The sequence below is a fragment of the Petromyzon marinus genome, chromosome 4, assembly GCF_048934315.1.
Source record: "Petromyzon marinus isolate PM22_M1 ecotype Great Lakes invasive population chromosome 4, UKy_Petmar_22M1.pri1.0, whole genome shotgun sequence".
NCBI classification, from domain to species: domain Eukaryota; kingdom Metazoa; phylum Chordata; class Hyperoartia; order Petromyzontiformes; family Petromyzontidae; genus Petromyzon; species Petromyzon marinus.
In genome coordinates, this window is record NC_133670.1 from 23,320,999 (window position 1) to 23,334,376 (window position 13,378).

General features: G+C 46.8%; 1 protein-coding gene across 5 annotated transcripts in view; it reads left to right on the forward strand.

Moving 5' to 3' along the window:
• Positions 1 to 13,378, forward strand: part of SPRYD3 (SPRY domain containing 3) — a 135,675-nt gene that overhangs the window by 116,992 nt on the left and 5,305 nt on the right. For all 5 annotated transcript variants that reach the window (XM_032945130.2, XM_032945118.2, XM_076060159.1 and 2 more), the window contains one exon: positions 12,883 to 13,002. In XM_032945130.2, coding sequence (XP_032801021.1) covers positions 12,883 to 13,002 — 120 coding nt within the window. The remainder of the gene's footprint in view (positions 1 to 12,882; positions 13,003 to 13,378) is intronic.

Below are 13,378 nucleotides of genomic sequence, written 5' to 3' on the forward strand. Positions count from 1 at the left end.
ACTTGCTTAGGGCCCCTGTTGGCAAATAGTACCCATACACAACTCATGAAAGATTGGGGATGCTGACATTTTCCACATGCCCATTATTGTTAAAGATCTGTCCACTGCTGGATGACGGCTTTCCCAAGGCCTCGCCATCTCTGACGGTCTCGCAATGCATCTAGCTGCTGCACGTGAGCTGGTGTGAATGCTGCACATCTCCGTGGATGGTGATCTCGACCACTGGCCAACATCCATTCCAGTGACGTGCCCTGCCCAAGCCCACTTTATTTTCTCAGCAATAAGCCTGATGGTTTACATCTTGGGTGTTTTCTCTCTTCATGTTCCTCTTCATAACGTTGTCTGGCTCACAACCTATGACTTGTAGACGTAGGTCATACGCGTGGATGCTCTGCTAAGTATGACACCTCATATAGAGGAATAAGTAAAAGCGCAACGAACCTACCGAAATGAATTTCAGACGAAGGATGTTATTTGCGGCCATATATCTGCGTCTGTCATATAGGAAGCTAAGGAGTATCTTTCACAAGAAATATGTCCAATTTGCTGCACGGATCGAGCAGCTGTAGAGAGAGCATGGTAGGGGGGCCACTTGCATTGGGATGCGTGTGGAGTTGCTTGGGGCTCCTTGTCGTCTGCAAAGAAAAAGATCCCCCGTATAGCCTTAACAGATTCTAGGAGCAAGTGCTGGTAGCGAGCACCAAATGAAGGCACACGAGGGGGTGGGTGGCCAGCACCACGCCCGGCCACCTTTGTCTCCCGAGTGGCGATGTTTACACACCGCACCAGGTACTCATTTGAGGCTGAGTCGACGTAGGGGAGCCCCAGAACCGGTTCAGATAATCGTCACTGGTGTTGGCCATGAGCGGGAATCTAACTCGGGTCGCCGGGTTCATAGCTGCAGCACGCGACCCGTTATACTGCCGCTCCCCGTTGCGCACACAATTGCGGTGTGGGAGCTTGGCGCAAAGCGTCTATGGCAGCATGGTGTTGAGGCATCCGGCCCCGGGAAAGCGTACTTGTGGTGGGATATGAACTCGTACCCTCCTAACGTGATGTGATTCATATCTGTATACACACACATGCTTGCCGACCGGTAATTTTTTTTCAAAAACTTTGCCTGCCACGAGTTTTTATGTATAAAAAAAGTTTGTACTGCCATGAAGAAAATCGAAGGATTTTTTTCTGACTTTGAAAGAGGTATTTACTCGAAATATTGTTGGGGCCCGAATGACAGGAGTCGCTGTAGTGAATGAAGGCAATGGAACTAGACCTGGAAATTGAATGTTTATACAGCAAAACCTGATGATATTGCAGCAGAATATATTTCCAGTGGGAATTTTTTTTTAGATGGGAGGAGACTGACACGGGACAGGGATGGGCAGTGATGGGTGAGGGCTGTGTGGACAAATGGTGCATGAGCAATGGATGCATGAACATTGTCAATTCACCAAGCGTATTCAATTCAGCATAAACAAAAAGGTTTGTTTTTACCAAGTGGGGTCCACTGAGTCATATAGCTCTTTTTCAGAAGCGACCTGGCTATCACAAGTGATAGCTCAACAAAGTGCCTTATCATGTGGAAATTCAAGCAGCCAAATACTCTAAAACGCATGTTTCTAAATACGGAGGGATAAACTGGAGGACCTGGAGAAAAATCCATGTGACTACAGCGAGAACACGCAAACTCCAAGTATACAGGCATTATCAGGGTCGGGATCGAGCCCACGACTTCCTGTATACTAAACGAGGTAGTTAACATCTCTCCACCACCGTGGCTCCCAGCCGTGCATAGGTAACTGCGAGACGTAAGATTAGACAGGGATCCCAAGATTATCGGCCAGTCCTTTGTGTGACTTCGTGTGTGTGCATATATATATTTGTGTGCAGAGTTGTATAGATTATAGACTCAAGAAATGTGTTGGCAAACGTTTCTTTGTTTTTTTATGAATACATGCCAGTGTTTCCATTTCCAACATTGAAGCTAATTGCCAAGGCAATGTGTTGGGCATTTTGTCAACATGAGACTCTAGTGCTAAGTACATGTGACTTGTATTTCATGTATATATAAATAACTCGGAATGTTACAAAATGTGAAAAAATATATGCATATAAAAACTTGTCAATGAGAGACGTGTTGTCACATCAGTCTTTGGGCCCGTTTTAACGAGTTTTATTTATTCATAGATCAACAGTGTGCTGTAAAAAAATATCTAAAACAAACAAATATAATGATAAGCTCACGTTGCCCTGTGAAGGATCGTTTGCAACGTCAGTCAGTGATCGGTCGGGTCCCACGTTCGTCCCAGCGTGGTGTGGGGGTACCTCCATTCCCTCACTTGTGCCGAGACGTCTGCTGGCATCAGCACCTGCCAGGGAGGGAGATCTCTTATCGTGGTCAGGGTGCGCGCGGGACAGCCCCGGGGGCGATCAGATTCTTATCTCCATCTGCCTGTCTCGGTAGGGTCGTCACTGCCCGCCGGCTCCTCCCCACAAATACCACCCCCCCTTCACCACTCATCCTTCCCCATGTGAAACTTTAGCCCAAGTAGGTTGTCGTGGTAAAAATGCAAGTCAGCGAGCGCCTATCAGAACTCGTGTGGCACGCCAGCGGCTCGCGGGGCGAGCACCACAGTGCCGGTTTTGTTCACCGCAGCGTGCCAGGTACTCAATTTTGGCTGAGTTAAACTAGGGGAGGCCCGGGCCAGGTTTGAATACCAAATGCACCGGTGTTGTTCTTGGCCATGAATCAAATCCATATTGCCAGTGTCATAACGGAGCACTCACATAAAATATATTATGTGTGCGCACACATTTTACTCTTACTATAAATAATATTTTAGCCTTTTGGCGTTTATATTTGGTACGTTTCTATATCACGTTCATGTAGACATACTCGGATAGACCTCAAACCTCGTGTAAAAGAAAATGATCTGTGTGCTACTGAATACTGCGGCATTTCTAAACAGCTCAATGGCAACAGTACCGTGCATATAACAAATGGAAGCCATGTACATTCAATATATATTATTTAAATGTCAATTTCAGATATAACTATAATATTACCAGCAGTTATGTGGGTTCCACATGCTATGAACATACCTGGATAGAGCTATCTGCTCCCACAGCCTGCAGGAGATACTGGCATGAAGACAAAGTGTTGCAGTTTTAATATCTTTAGTCATTTTTGAGTCCTCTATCAAAAGTTATTGTGTTGAGAGTGGCTGAGATTGGCACCTGCCAATACCCTCTCTCCCATACCTTGGACTGCATAATTCCAATCCCTGTCCCTGCTCTGATAACGTAGCTTCGAGCCAGCCACCCTGCGCCAGTCTTATTTGAGGGCAGGACCGCGGTGTGCGTCGAGAGGAGGCGCTTTGTGAAAAATATTGGCTGTCACAAGTTTGGCCCGCAGAGAGGTTTGCCGAACGCGCGTGACAGCTTGCTGGCTTGTGCAGAACGTGCCAAACTGCTCCCAGGTTCCCACCCTCCCTTTCTCCCCAGATCCTTCCCTTACCAATGACAACGAGCGTGTCGCTCACTCGCTCGCTCGTAAAATCCTCCTCGCCCCTAATGAATGAACTCTGACTTCACGTTTTGGCTTCCATCGACAACAAAAAAAAACCCCGTAAAACTGTGAAATGTGCATAAATCCACGCGCACGTGCGTACGAGCAGATGTGGCCACTGCTGGGTCATTAGCGCCCCCCTCTAAACCCCGGCCTCGCTGTACTACACTCACTGCTTGCCGCCTGTGCCGATGGCCGGGGCTGAGCCAGGCTGGGCTCCCATATTTTCGGGCCGCCGAGATCTCCGAGGCCCCTCGGCGCGCACATGCCTCTCGGCACGGTGTAACCGGGACGGAATGCCGATGGGCAGGTGTTGAGCACATGTTATTAGCATGCTTAGCGTGGTGTGCGTGCTGGGAGAGAAGCGGGGATGAGGGAAATGGGAACACCGGGCGGGCGGGTGGTTGGATGAGTGGGTGGGTGGGCGCTGAAGGAATGGTCGCACACGGAGGCCCTCCCTGAATATTGGGCATCGTGCGCGCGGGGTATATAAGGCGACAGCGCGTGACGCTCGTAAACGCTGCGTGCAAATGTTTGCGCCTGCCCCCGTGAGCTCTTAACTTCGCCTCTGTTGCGGCATGCCCTTCTTTCAATAATTTTCCCACCTGAGGGTTGAACCTTCATGTCACTAAAGATGTGTCAAAATTGTGTTATAGTGTAAATCACTCACGCTAAAAAAAACAAACCTCGCTTTTTTTTTTCCCCGCTCCCAATTCTTGTCGAACACATTCCAAAATCGATTCTTTATTTATATCGAACCCAGTGTGCTGACTTATATTATTGCTCAATTGAGTGCAGTCGCGTATTTATTTACACAGGATGTGTTTACCTTTGTGGTGGTGGTATTCGCGCGAAGAAAATACCTTGAATGCCACTCTGGTTGTTTTGAAGAACTAGAAATTAAATCCATTTGTGTTGGAAGTGGCTCAACAGACATTTTGTTATTGCACATTTTTCACGCCGCAAGCCCGAGACCAACTTTACTTTTTCTTTTAAATATTGAGAATATTTTAGTATTATTTTTTCCGCATAGAGGATTAAGAACTATTTATTTACGATCACTGAATATATTTGTTGAGACACCTTCGTGACTCTGACACTAATGTCCATGACTCATAATAGAAGTGCTGACGTTTATATATTTAAAGAAAGGACGTGGCCGTTGCAGGTAATTGTTCAATGAGATATACACACTCGTTTAATACCAAAAAAACCTGAACACAGCGCTTATAGTTTAGGCAAAATGTCAATTTGACATCTCATTCATATCACAGTTTCCTATTGCCCTGAAAACTAAGCCAGGGATATCAATTGACCGGGAGCGGAGTGCCTGCTCGTGAGCCGTCTGCCCACGAACACGTGTTACGTTTTAATGTGCATTACACGTGAGTGGGGAAAGGTTGGTTGCGTGTGGAACAATTGACTTGCGGCTTGCGTGGGTCCCGATGGCCTGAAGTTGCTCAAGCTTGAAAACAGGCAGCGGTCACGGAAATTGGAGCGACGAGACAAATTGATTGCCCGCGTTTCCTAATACAACCCTGTGCCAAGTTGTAGCACACTTGTATCGCATGGGGCTTTTACTTACCTTAAATACGATATGGCCTTCAAGCCGCCGGACACCTGACGTATTTAACTCGGTTGTGGAAATGTTATTGGATCTTATAACAAACGCAATAAATGATGTCAAATTCACCAAGGCCCCACCCCGCTTGATAAAGCACTTTCGCACGTCCTCCGATGTAATCTTCTCCACCGGCTCACATCATCACCGCCATTCACGATGAGCCAACAGGTGTCGGTGGTGATCACCTGCTGCAAATTCAATTGTGTGGGCAGAGTACATCATCATCTTCTCCGTCTCCAGTTACAATCACCGCCCCCCCCCCAATTTCATCTCACGGAATGCCGTGCCATTGCCGTGTTGACGCGTGCCAACGGAAAGCCGGTGCGTTGGGATGCAAAGGGGTCTTGTCCGCGCACGGGATGTGGACCAAAGAGCTCATTTTGCGGCTTTGTGAAAGAGTAACGTCGCAGCCTGGGAGAGCGTGTGGCGTGAAGGCGAGGCAAGGTGGTTGGTGTACGTGGCGTTAGAACTTGAGGAAGGGGCTTGTTTGTGCTTGCACGCATGGCTTTTGTGCGCGCACGCAAGGAGCGTGTGTTTGGTGCATGTCCCGAGGGATCGATAAATAATGCTCGCCTGGAAGGTTCTAGGAATCTAGGACATTTCTTAGAAAGAGGGCGGGATGAAGAGCAGATAAATTGTCGAGCCGGAGAGGGTGAACCCAAGTAACCCACATCCAGTGCCCCACCTCCTCCCGCCCCCTGCCACCGATGTGTAGCGATAGCCTCGGCAGGGCTTTAAATACATTTTCCATGTTTACCTTGGCCTCATTTTATACATCCTCATTCCTTGATACTTTTTTTTATTTGGTAAACTTTCTTGTGTTTATGTTTTTTCAGCTCTTACTTTAAAACGAACCATCTCTTTAATGTCAAGATCAATTTTCCGTGCGTGTGCAAGCTCACTTTCTACGTGGCCCCTTGCTTTGTGAACAGCCAAGTCTGGTACACATATTTGCCGTTTCTCTCCTTCAAAAGGCACTTTTATCTTCCCCAGCCCTGTTCCAATAAAATACGAATGTCCCAATGCTTAAGCAAATGCTGCGCAGTATTAATTTTCATCAGTGGTCTTGAGCCAGCGGTATAAATTCCACATTTCCATTATGGGAGCCAGCCCTCTGAAAAGACTTCCCAAAAACCAGCCGTGCTCATTTTGGTGACCCAGCAAGAATGATTACCTGAGTCAACGCTGGCGATGATTTTTGCACAGAGTTATATTATTTGAAATTCGTGTCGGATCAGTCATCGGAGCTAAATCCAGCCCTGGCGTATGTATAAATGCATCGCAATAAAAAGAAAAAGCAGCAACAACTGCTTACACTTTCCATGGTGTTCATAGCGACGTATTCTCTCCCAAATTTTGAGAATGCATGGTTTCTCTCCCAGTATGATTTTTTTTGCTGCGTCCACCCTACTGCAAGATGTGTTTGTGGCTTCCAAAATCCCTTAAATTGCATCCTGGAAGCTAGTTTATTTTCATGATTCGACTTGGTAGTCCGATTGCATAAAACCCCTGAAGTGATATTGTCCCCGAAGCAACCCATCACGGTATACTTTGTAATGTTTAGTAGCCATAATTGGTGCCATAGGTAAGCACGCGTCTGGTCGAAGATGCATACAGTTTGCATCCCCGTCTCCTGAGACCGACAAGGATTGCACGTTAAACTTCAGGCAGGCTGCTGTGCTGAAATCACATAACTTGTGCTCATCAAATTTGCCAAATTCAACAATTGCCTGCAAATTACTCACTTGGGACTATACAGAGCAATCATCACCCCCTATCGACAGACTGATGCCCCAGGTCACTCTTGAAAATGAGACTGTCCTGGTTTCTTGCATTCTCACCTGGTCAAAAACAAAATAAACTGAACGGAATAATTATTTGCGTCAATCTAGATTTAAAGTTTTCGTGACTAAAGGGATCCATACTCTTTGGTTCTTTTGGTAAAGTCACGTAGGTATAAAATAAAATAAATCACGACGTTTCGATTGCAACACAAGCAATCATCATCAGGTGGGAAAACCACAGCAAGAAAATGTTAGCTGAAGTGGGCGAGAGAGTTGCCTTACCTATATAACCTCTACCTGTATAACATCTACCTATATAACCTCTTACCACTGCAACTCTCCCACTACAGCAAAACAAAATATTGCTGTAGTTTTCCCACCTGATGATGATTGCTTGTGTTGAAATCGAAACGTCGTGATTTATTATATTTTATACCTACGTGACTTTACCGAAAGAACCAAAGAGTATTGTTTGCGTCATTGTGGAAAATCCGAGTCGCAAAAAATGGATAGCTGCTAAAGGGAGTTGGGTTCAGGCTAAGAGATGGGGACGCGACCATGAAGGTGATGGCCTGATGGAGAAGCTAAGCAGGACAAAAAAACGACCAGGGACTGGTGAGAGTGTCCCAACGCCTGTGAGAGGGCATTGGTCTGAGGATCGCTGCATGAAGGGGAGGGGTGTGGGGGAGCATGTGGCAGGACAGAGGAAGGAGGTAGAGGGGATGCAAGGGCTATAAACTGAATGCAGAAGGCCACCGTGTGGTGAATGGTGTTTCTGCCAGATCACCACGTTTTACATGAAGGTTAAAGGCGAACATTTTAGAGGTTTTCATCACCAGTACTCGTGGCTCTTACTCTGCCCACAACTGTGGTGGTGTCGTCTGCCTGCAGACCAGGCAGTGGCTGATGTACGCAAATCATACCATGTGCATTCCTAATATATATGTGTAATATATGTAGGACATGAATCATGTTTAGAATTAGTGAATCCATTATTTATGCTAAGCATATGAATGCTTTTATTAATTGCATGGATATATATGTGTTTGTTTGCACAGCTGTAATAAACATACGAATTACATATGACTGAATCGGTTAAAATATGAAGTGAACGTGCAAAGCACATTTAAATAAGCATTAACAATTAACGTGCAAACATGACATGTACACACGCATGCACATTGCTACTGGCACATTAGATTGTTTCTCCGTTATATTTTATGTTAGTTCGAATTGGATTGTGTGTGTGAACTTCATTTCCTGGCCATGCAGACTGATGAACCACTTGATTGCGAACACCTGCATTCCATCTTGATATTCCACTGCTCTGCAACTGGTCACATGCTTGGCTTTCAGTTCTATTCATCTACAACTGCACTGATGCATGTGCATGCAAACAAAGAACCATCACTAACCAATACGTGGTGGTCTTGTCACCACGGCGCTTGTGCCAGGTTAGGTACACTTTAAGGCTTGCTGGCAACAGGTCACACGACAGTCCCGGGTGTCGCAGGTTAAATTATTAAGATGATATATACAAAGAGAAAGATCCACCCATATCCTTAATACACTTTTGGGGCAAGTGCTGTCAGCGAGCATGTATGAAGGCTGCCACACCACACGGAGGGGGTGGGTGGGTGGCCGGCACCACACGTGACTGCCTTTGCCTCCCCACTGGCGATGTTTACACACCGCACCGGGTACTCATTTGAGGCCGAGTCGACCCAGGGAAGGCCCAGGACCGGTTCAAATAATCGTCACTGGCGTTGGCCGTGAGCAGGAATTGAACTCAGGTCGCGGTGTTCGTAGCGTAGCGTGCTAGACGCTGCTCCACCGCACCCCTAATCAGATATACAGCTACACACACAGAGGCAACTAGTCTCTTTTTAGATTATTGGGGAATGTTATTTATGGGAGCACCTACGATAGCCGACAACGCACAAGAAGGGCTGGTGTGACCAGATCCGTGCATTTGCAGTCGTGGCTCCTGTTCACAAGCCACACCGGATGCTGATATACAGCAGTCAACACAAAGACAACTCGCGCAGCACATGCTTGTATACACTCAGAGATACAGATGCGGAGTAATCTGGATGAAGGTTGCCTTTGGAGGCTTGCAGCCAAACCGACGGACAGCCGGCTCGTTGCCGCGCCGCAAGATCGGCGCTGTGTGCTCAGCAGAGTGGGTGCGGGCAGATGCCACTTGGAGGCGAGACAAGTAGTGCAGCTCCCAAGAAGGCGACACTCCTGCAATCCTTGCGCAAAACGTGTTTTTTTTTTTTAAGGCTTCAAGAGCCCTCCTCTGTCTTTCTGCTGCGCAGCAGCAACTTCCAAGCGTTTCATTTTATTTGAAAGCTAATTTAAATTATATCGGCTGGCTTCCCTTGAAATTGCCCACGCCACCACAAATTCTCGTGACGTGCATCGGCCGTAAAAGTTGCTTACTCACCACGCTCGTCTTGCTTTGCTCTATTCAGGCTACGAGGGGGAGATCGTTTTTGTCTTTTTGTATGAATCATCGTTATCCTACGCAAGTGCCACACTTGCTAATCCCAAGTGACTCACCTTTTCACATCTGCATTAAAGAGCGAGCTATTGAGTGTGCGAGGCACTGAAGAGTCGATGTCTTTGTTGTAAGGAAAATGAGTGATGCGCGCAAGTCAAGTGAGGTTTTCTGGGACCACGGTGGGTCACTGGGAGAGGCGTCACAGTGAACTCACGCTCGTGACTCAGAACTTGTGCGTCAATTGTGGCAGTCTTTTGAGACATTAACAGGAGTAGCTTCTCGACGGCAAATCAACACGTGAAACTTTATTCAGTGGAGACCTTTGCGGTGTGCATAGACGAAGGCAGCGCAAACCCCGTTCATCAGGTGCGGATTGTTGGCCTCTTGGCTTTTGTCTACAGTTAATCCTCTAGCATTGTGCATTTAGCATGGGGCAGAGACCTTGCTTAATCATGGCAATGGATCGGAGCGACTGGGAAAGGATGCCCTTTGTTGAGTCGCCTCCTGTTACGGAAAGAACTGCGCTGGATGCATCGGTGCCCATTGCTTAGTTGGATCGAGCACATTTCACGCCAGCGTGCAGCTGTTTCTTGCAGCTGGCTTATGAAAGAGAGAGAGAGAGAGCGAGATGAGCCAATGGCCCCCTTAAGCTTCCCGCAGACTCGCTCTTGTTGCTCGCTTGCTGGATGCCCAGCAGGTTACGGACAGCTGCTCATTCCCCAGCCATGGGCCATCCGGCGAAGAAGCGTGGTCAGGAGGAGCCTTGGCACATACGTCAGCGAGGGCCAACATAATCTCGGCGCAATTGCTGTAGGACCAGTTTAGACATGACGTTATTGCGGAACCTTTGTTAACTGCAGGAAGGTCTTCAGAATTATGTTGGCCACTTGCATGATCGCAGCAATGGCACGCTTTGCTTGACATACAACAGAAGGGGCATTTGTCTAAACGGCCAACGGAGTTGCATGCCATTGTGAAAAGCTGCCTTGACTGTGCTTCCATCTATGCAGAATTTTTTTTTAAGTCTCCCAGTTATTTGACATCACGTGATTAAAACAGCCAATAAGGGCACAGGGACATCCTGTACCAAACCCCAGGTTTCCACATCTGCTTCTCTTCTTGTGGGTAAACTTGCTATTTATCAGCCAAATTATATATATGTTTTATTACATTAATTCCGACTGGCAAGCTGGGCAATGGAGCATCTCTAAGATTGCAGCGAATAATAATTTCATGAGGCATGTAACAACGCACGCATTTTGTCAAAAAAACATGGCGAAAGTGGATGTTTGGTTTAATGGTATCGTGAACCCAAATTGTGACGTTTCTGAAAATTGTTGTGGGGAGGAATGGAGGAGTGAGTACGTACCTTGTAAAGAACTTGAATGCAAGCTTTTGGATGTTTCCGTGCATGTATTCATGGAATGATGGATGAATGGTTATATCGAGTGCCAGATAGACAGCGAGCACAATGAAAGACAAGCAGATAGGTAGACAGACAGACACCTGAACGTAGGGGTAAGTGGAGATTGTTACGTTGCATCCGGTCGGTGTGATCACCACACACCACCACCCGTCTCAAGTTGTAAGACATGCCACACAAAGGGTACCATTTGTCTTCCCAGCACTTTCTGTGAGCCTGCAAACGCGATTACCTAAACACGTGTCGTAAATCTGAAAATGACCGTGATTTATGGATTAGCAGCTAGCGCAGGTGCTGGGTTTTTCTTCACGTCTCCCCGCACTTCTCCCACCCGCCTCTCTTCTCCACGTGCCACACCCTCGCTCGGCTGCCCACATTCGGCATGCCCAGCATACATTTTCTGAGATAGCCATCAAACTTTTGGATAGCCATCGAACAACGATGGTCACTGCATCGCGCGCTTCCAAGATGCGTTTCTGCGGCCGTCTGGAATCGTTTTCCTTCCAATATTACGAAGCCACTGAAGCTATGCACTTTAAATCTAGATGGAAAACTAAATTATTTTAAACTGATTTTTGTGTTTAGTTTGTTGTCCTTCCCCTGCGCCTCCGATTAGCACTGTCGGTTATGTACGGTACGAAGGAAGTTCAACATACATACATCACCTTCACAAATGTTCTGCTGATGAGGCAGATTCCAGGTTGATGATTCGAGGTTGATGAATCACATAGATGAGTGAAACTCCGAAACCCACTGGGCTACGAGTGGTCAGGAAATGAAAGTACAGCAAGTGGGTTCCTGAACCCATCGGTGCTGACCTTTGAGTGAGTGGTATGACGCCCGATGGATGTTAACGATCCCGTGACGGCATTCGCAAGAGTAGGCCATTGTCTGCCGGCGTTTATGGTCCACTTTTTCCGCATATGAAATATCACCCACATATTACTCAATTTGGATTATACAAGTCACCGCCTACTGCAAATGTTTGGCAGGACCCTCCCTAACAGAGTCATGAGACTCAGTAAGGCTTTCCTGAGCAAACAAACATAATCATAAATTGTAATATAAGTTGCATATGTGTGGCCACTTTCCATGTACCCCGAGTTTTTCCCAAATGCACAACACTCCTTAAAATTAATGAGCTAAACATTCTAATGCAGGATGCTTCTGAGTTTTAGGATTCAGTGAGTCTTAACCTGGGTAAATAAATTACATTTGTCATGATCGCAACAGGGATGGGAAAATTCGCAGATTTTATGAGCCAGACGGTAATATTCTCCCGGTTGAACAGTCAACAGATGCTTGCAGTTATGCTTTTTACCCTACCTATAGGCAAGGAGAGATGGATCGGTAAACATAGACAGATGGCCTGTGTTTGACCCACGATGTCTGGAGTTGCCCATCTTGGATTTATATCAGGGATGATTGGCAGGGAGCATTTCTGTTTTATGGAGAGTGTTGTCTGCTCTTTGTTTCATCTAATACCCATCCCAGGTGCAGGTAATTGAATCCTGCTGGAAAGAGTGATTTTTCTATACATTTGCAGTTGTTCCATTTAGCCACATGTGGGCTAATGTGTGCAGCCTTACCTGCTCGGAATCGATTGGGTTCAAGTGCCAGGGATTCACAACACCTGCTTTTTAGAGAGGCCCTTGTTACGCCTTGCACGACATCAACTTAATGCTGCAAAATTGAAGATCATCGGGTCGGAGGTTTGTGTGCGGTGTACATGTGCGTACGCACGTACGTGCTTACATGAGGAGCAGCGGCGTGCAGTATTTTTTCCCATGTCACGATTATCTGGGTTCGTGGACTGCTTCGTACATCAGTAACAATTCATAATTGAACCTCGCCTGGCCCTTTCCAAGGCTGACTCGGTCTGAAAGAAATCGCTTCAACAGTCTATAAGGCTTAAACAGAGCATCGCCCATGTTTGTGTGCGTCTGTGTGCTGCGCGTGTGTCTTGCATGTGTCAAGACGATGGTAAAATATTCCATGGGAGTGGCATCGGCGACGCATTTGGGCCCCGCTGCTCCAAGGGCGACGTCATGGGCTGCGGTATCACCTTCCCGCGCGACTACCAGCTGGACAGTGAGGGTAAGCGGTGTTCCCTGACCCTCGCCCCCAAGCAGCTGACCAACGGCGCCACGACGCCATGGACATTGAAACTCCCTCATGAAGGTGGAAAACTGACAAAAGAAGAGGGAACAATAGAGAAAGAGCAATGTGGGGATAGAGCAAGGTAGAAATATTGCACGCCATAGACGGTAATGCGTGAGGCCAGAATTTTTCAAATTGTTTTTCCAGTTTTTGTGTGTTATAGGTCCTCTCCCTACATTAATAACTAGTATGAGTATGAATAACTACTTCACGTAGTATTTGCTTGATAGCTACATATTTCTCACTTCTCTTTTTGTACACACACACACACACACAATTTTGGTGTTTTTAACCATTCCAGGTCGCTGGAGTC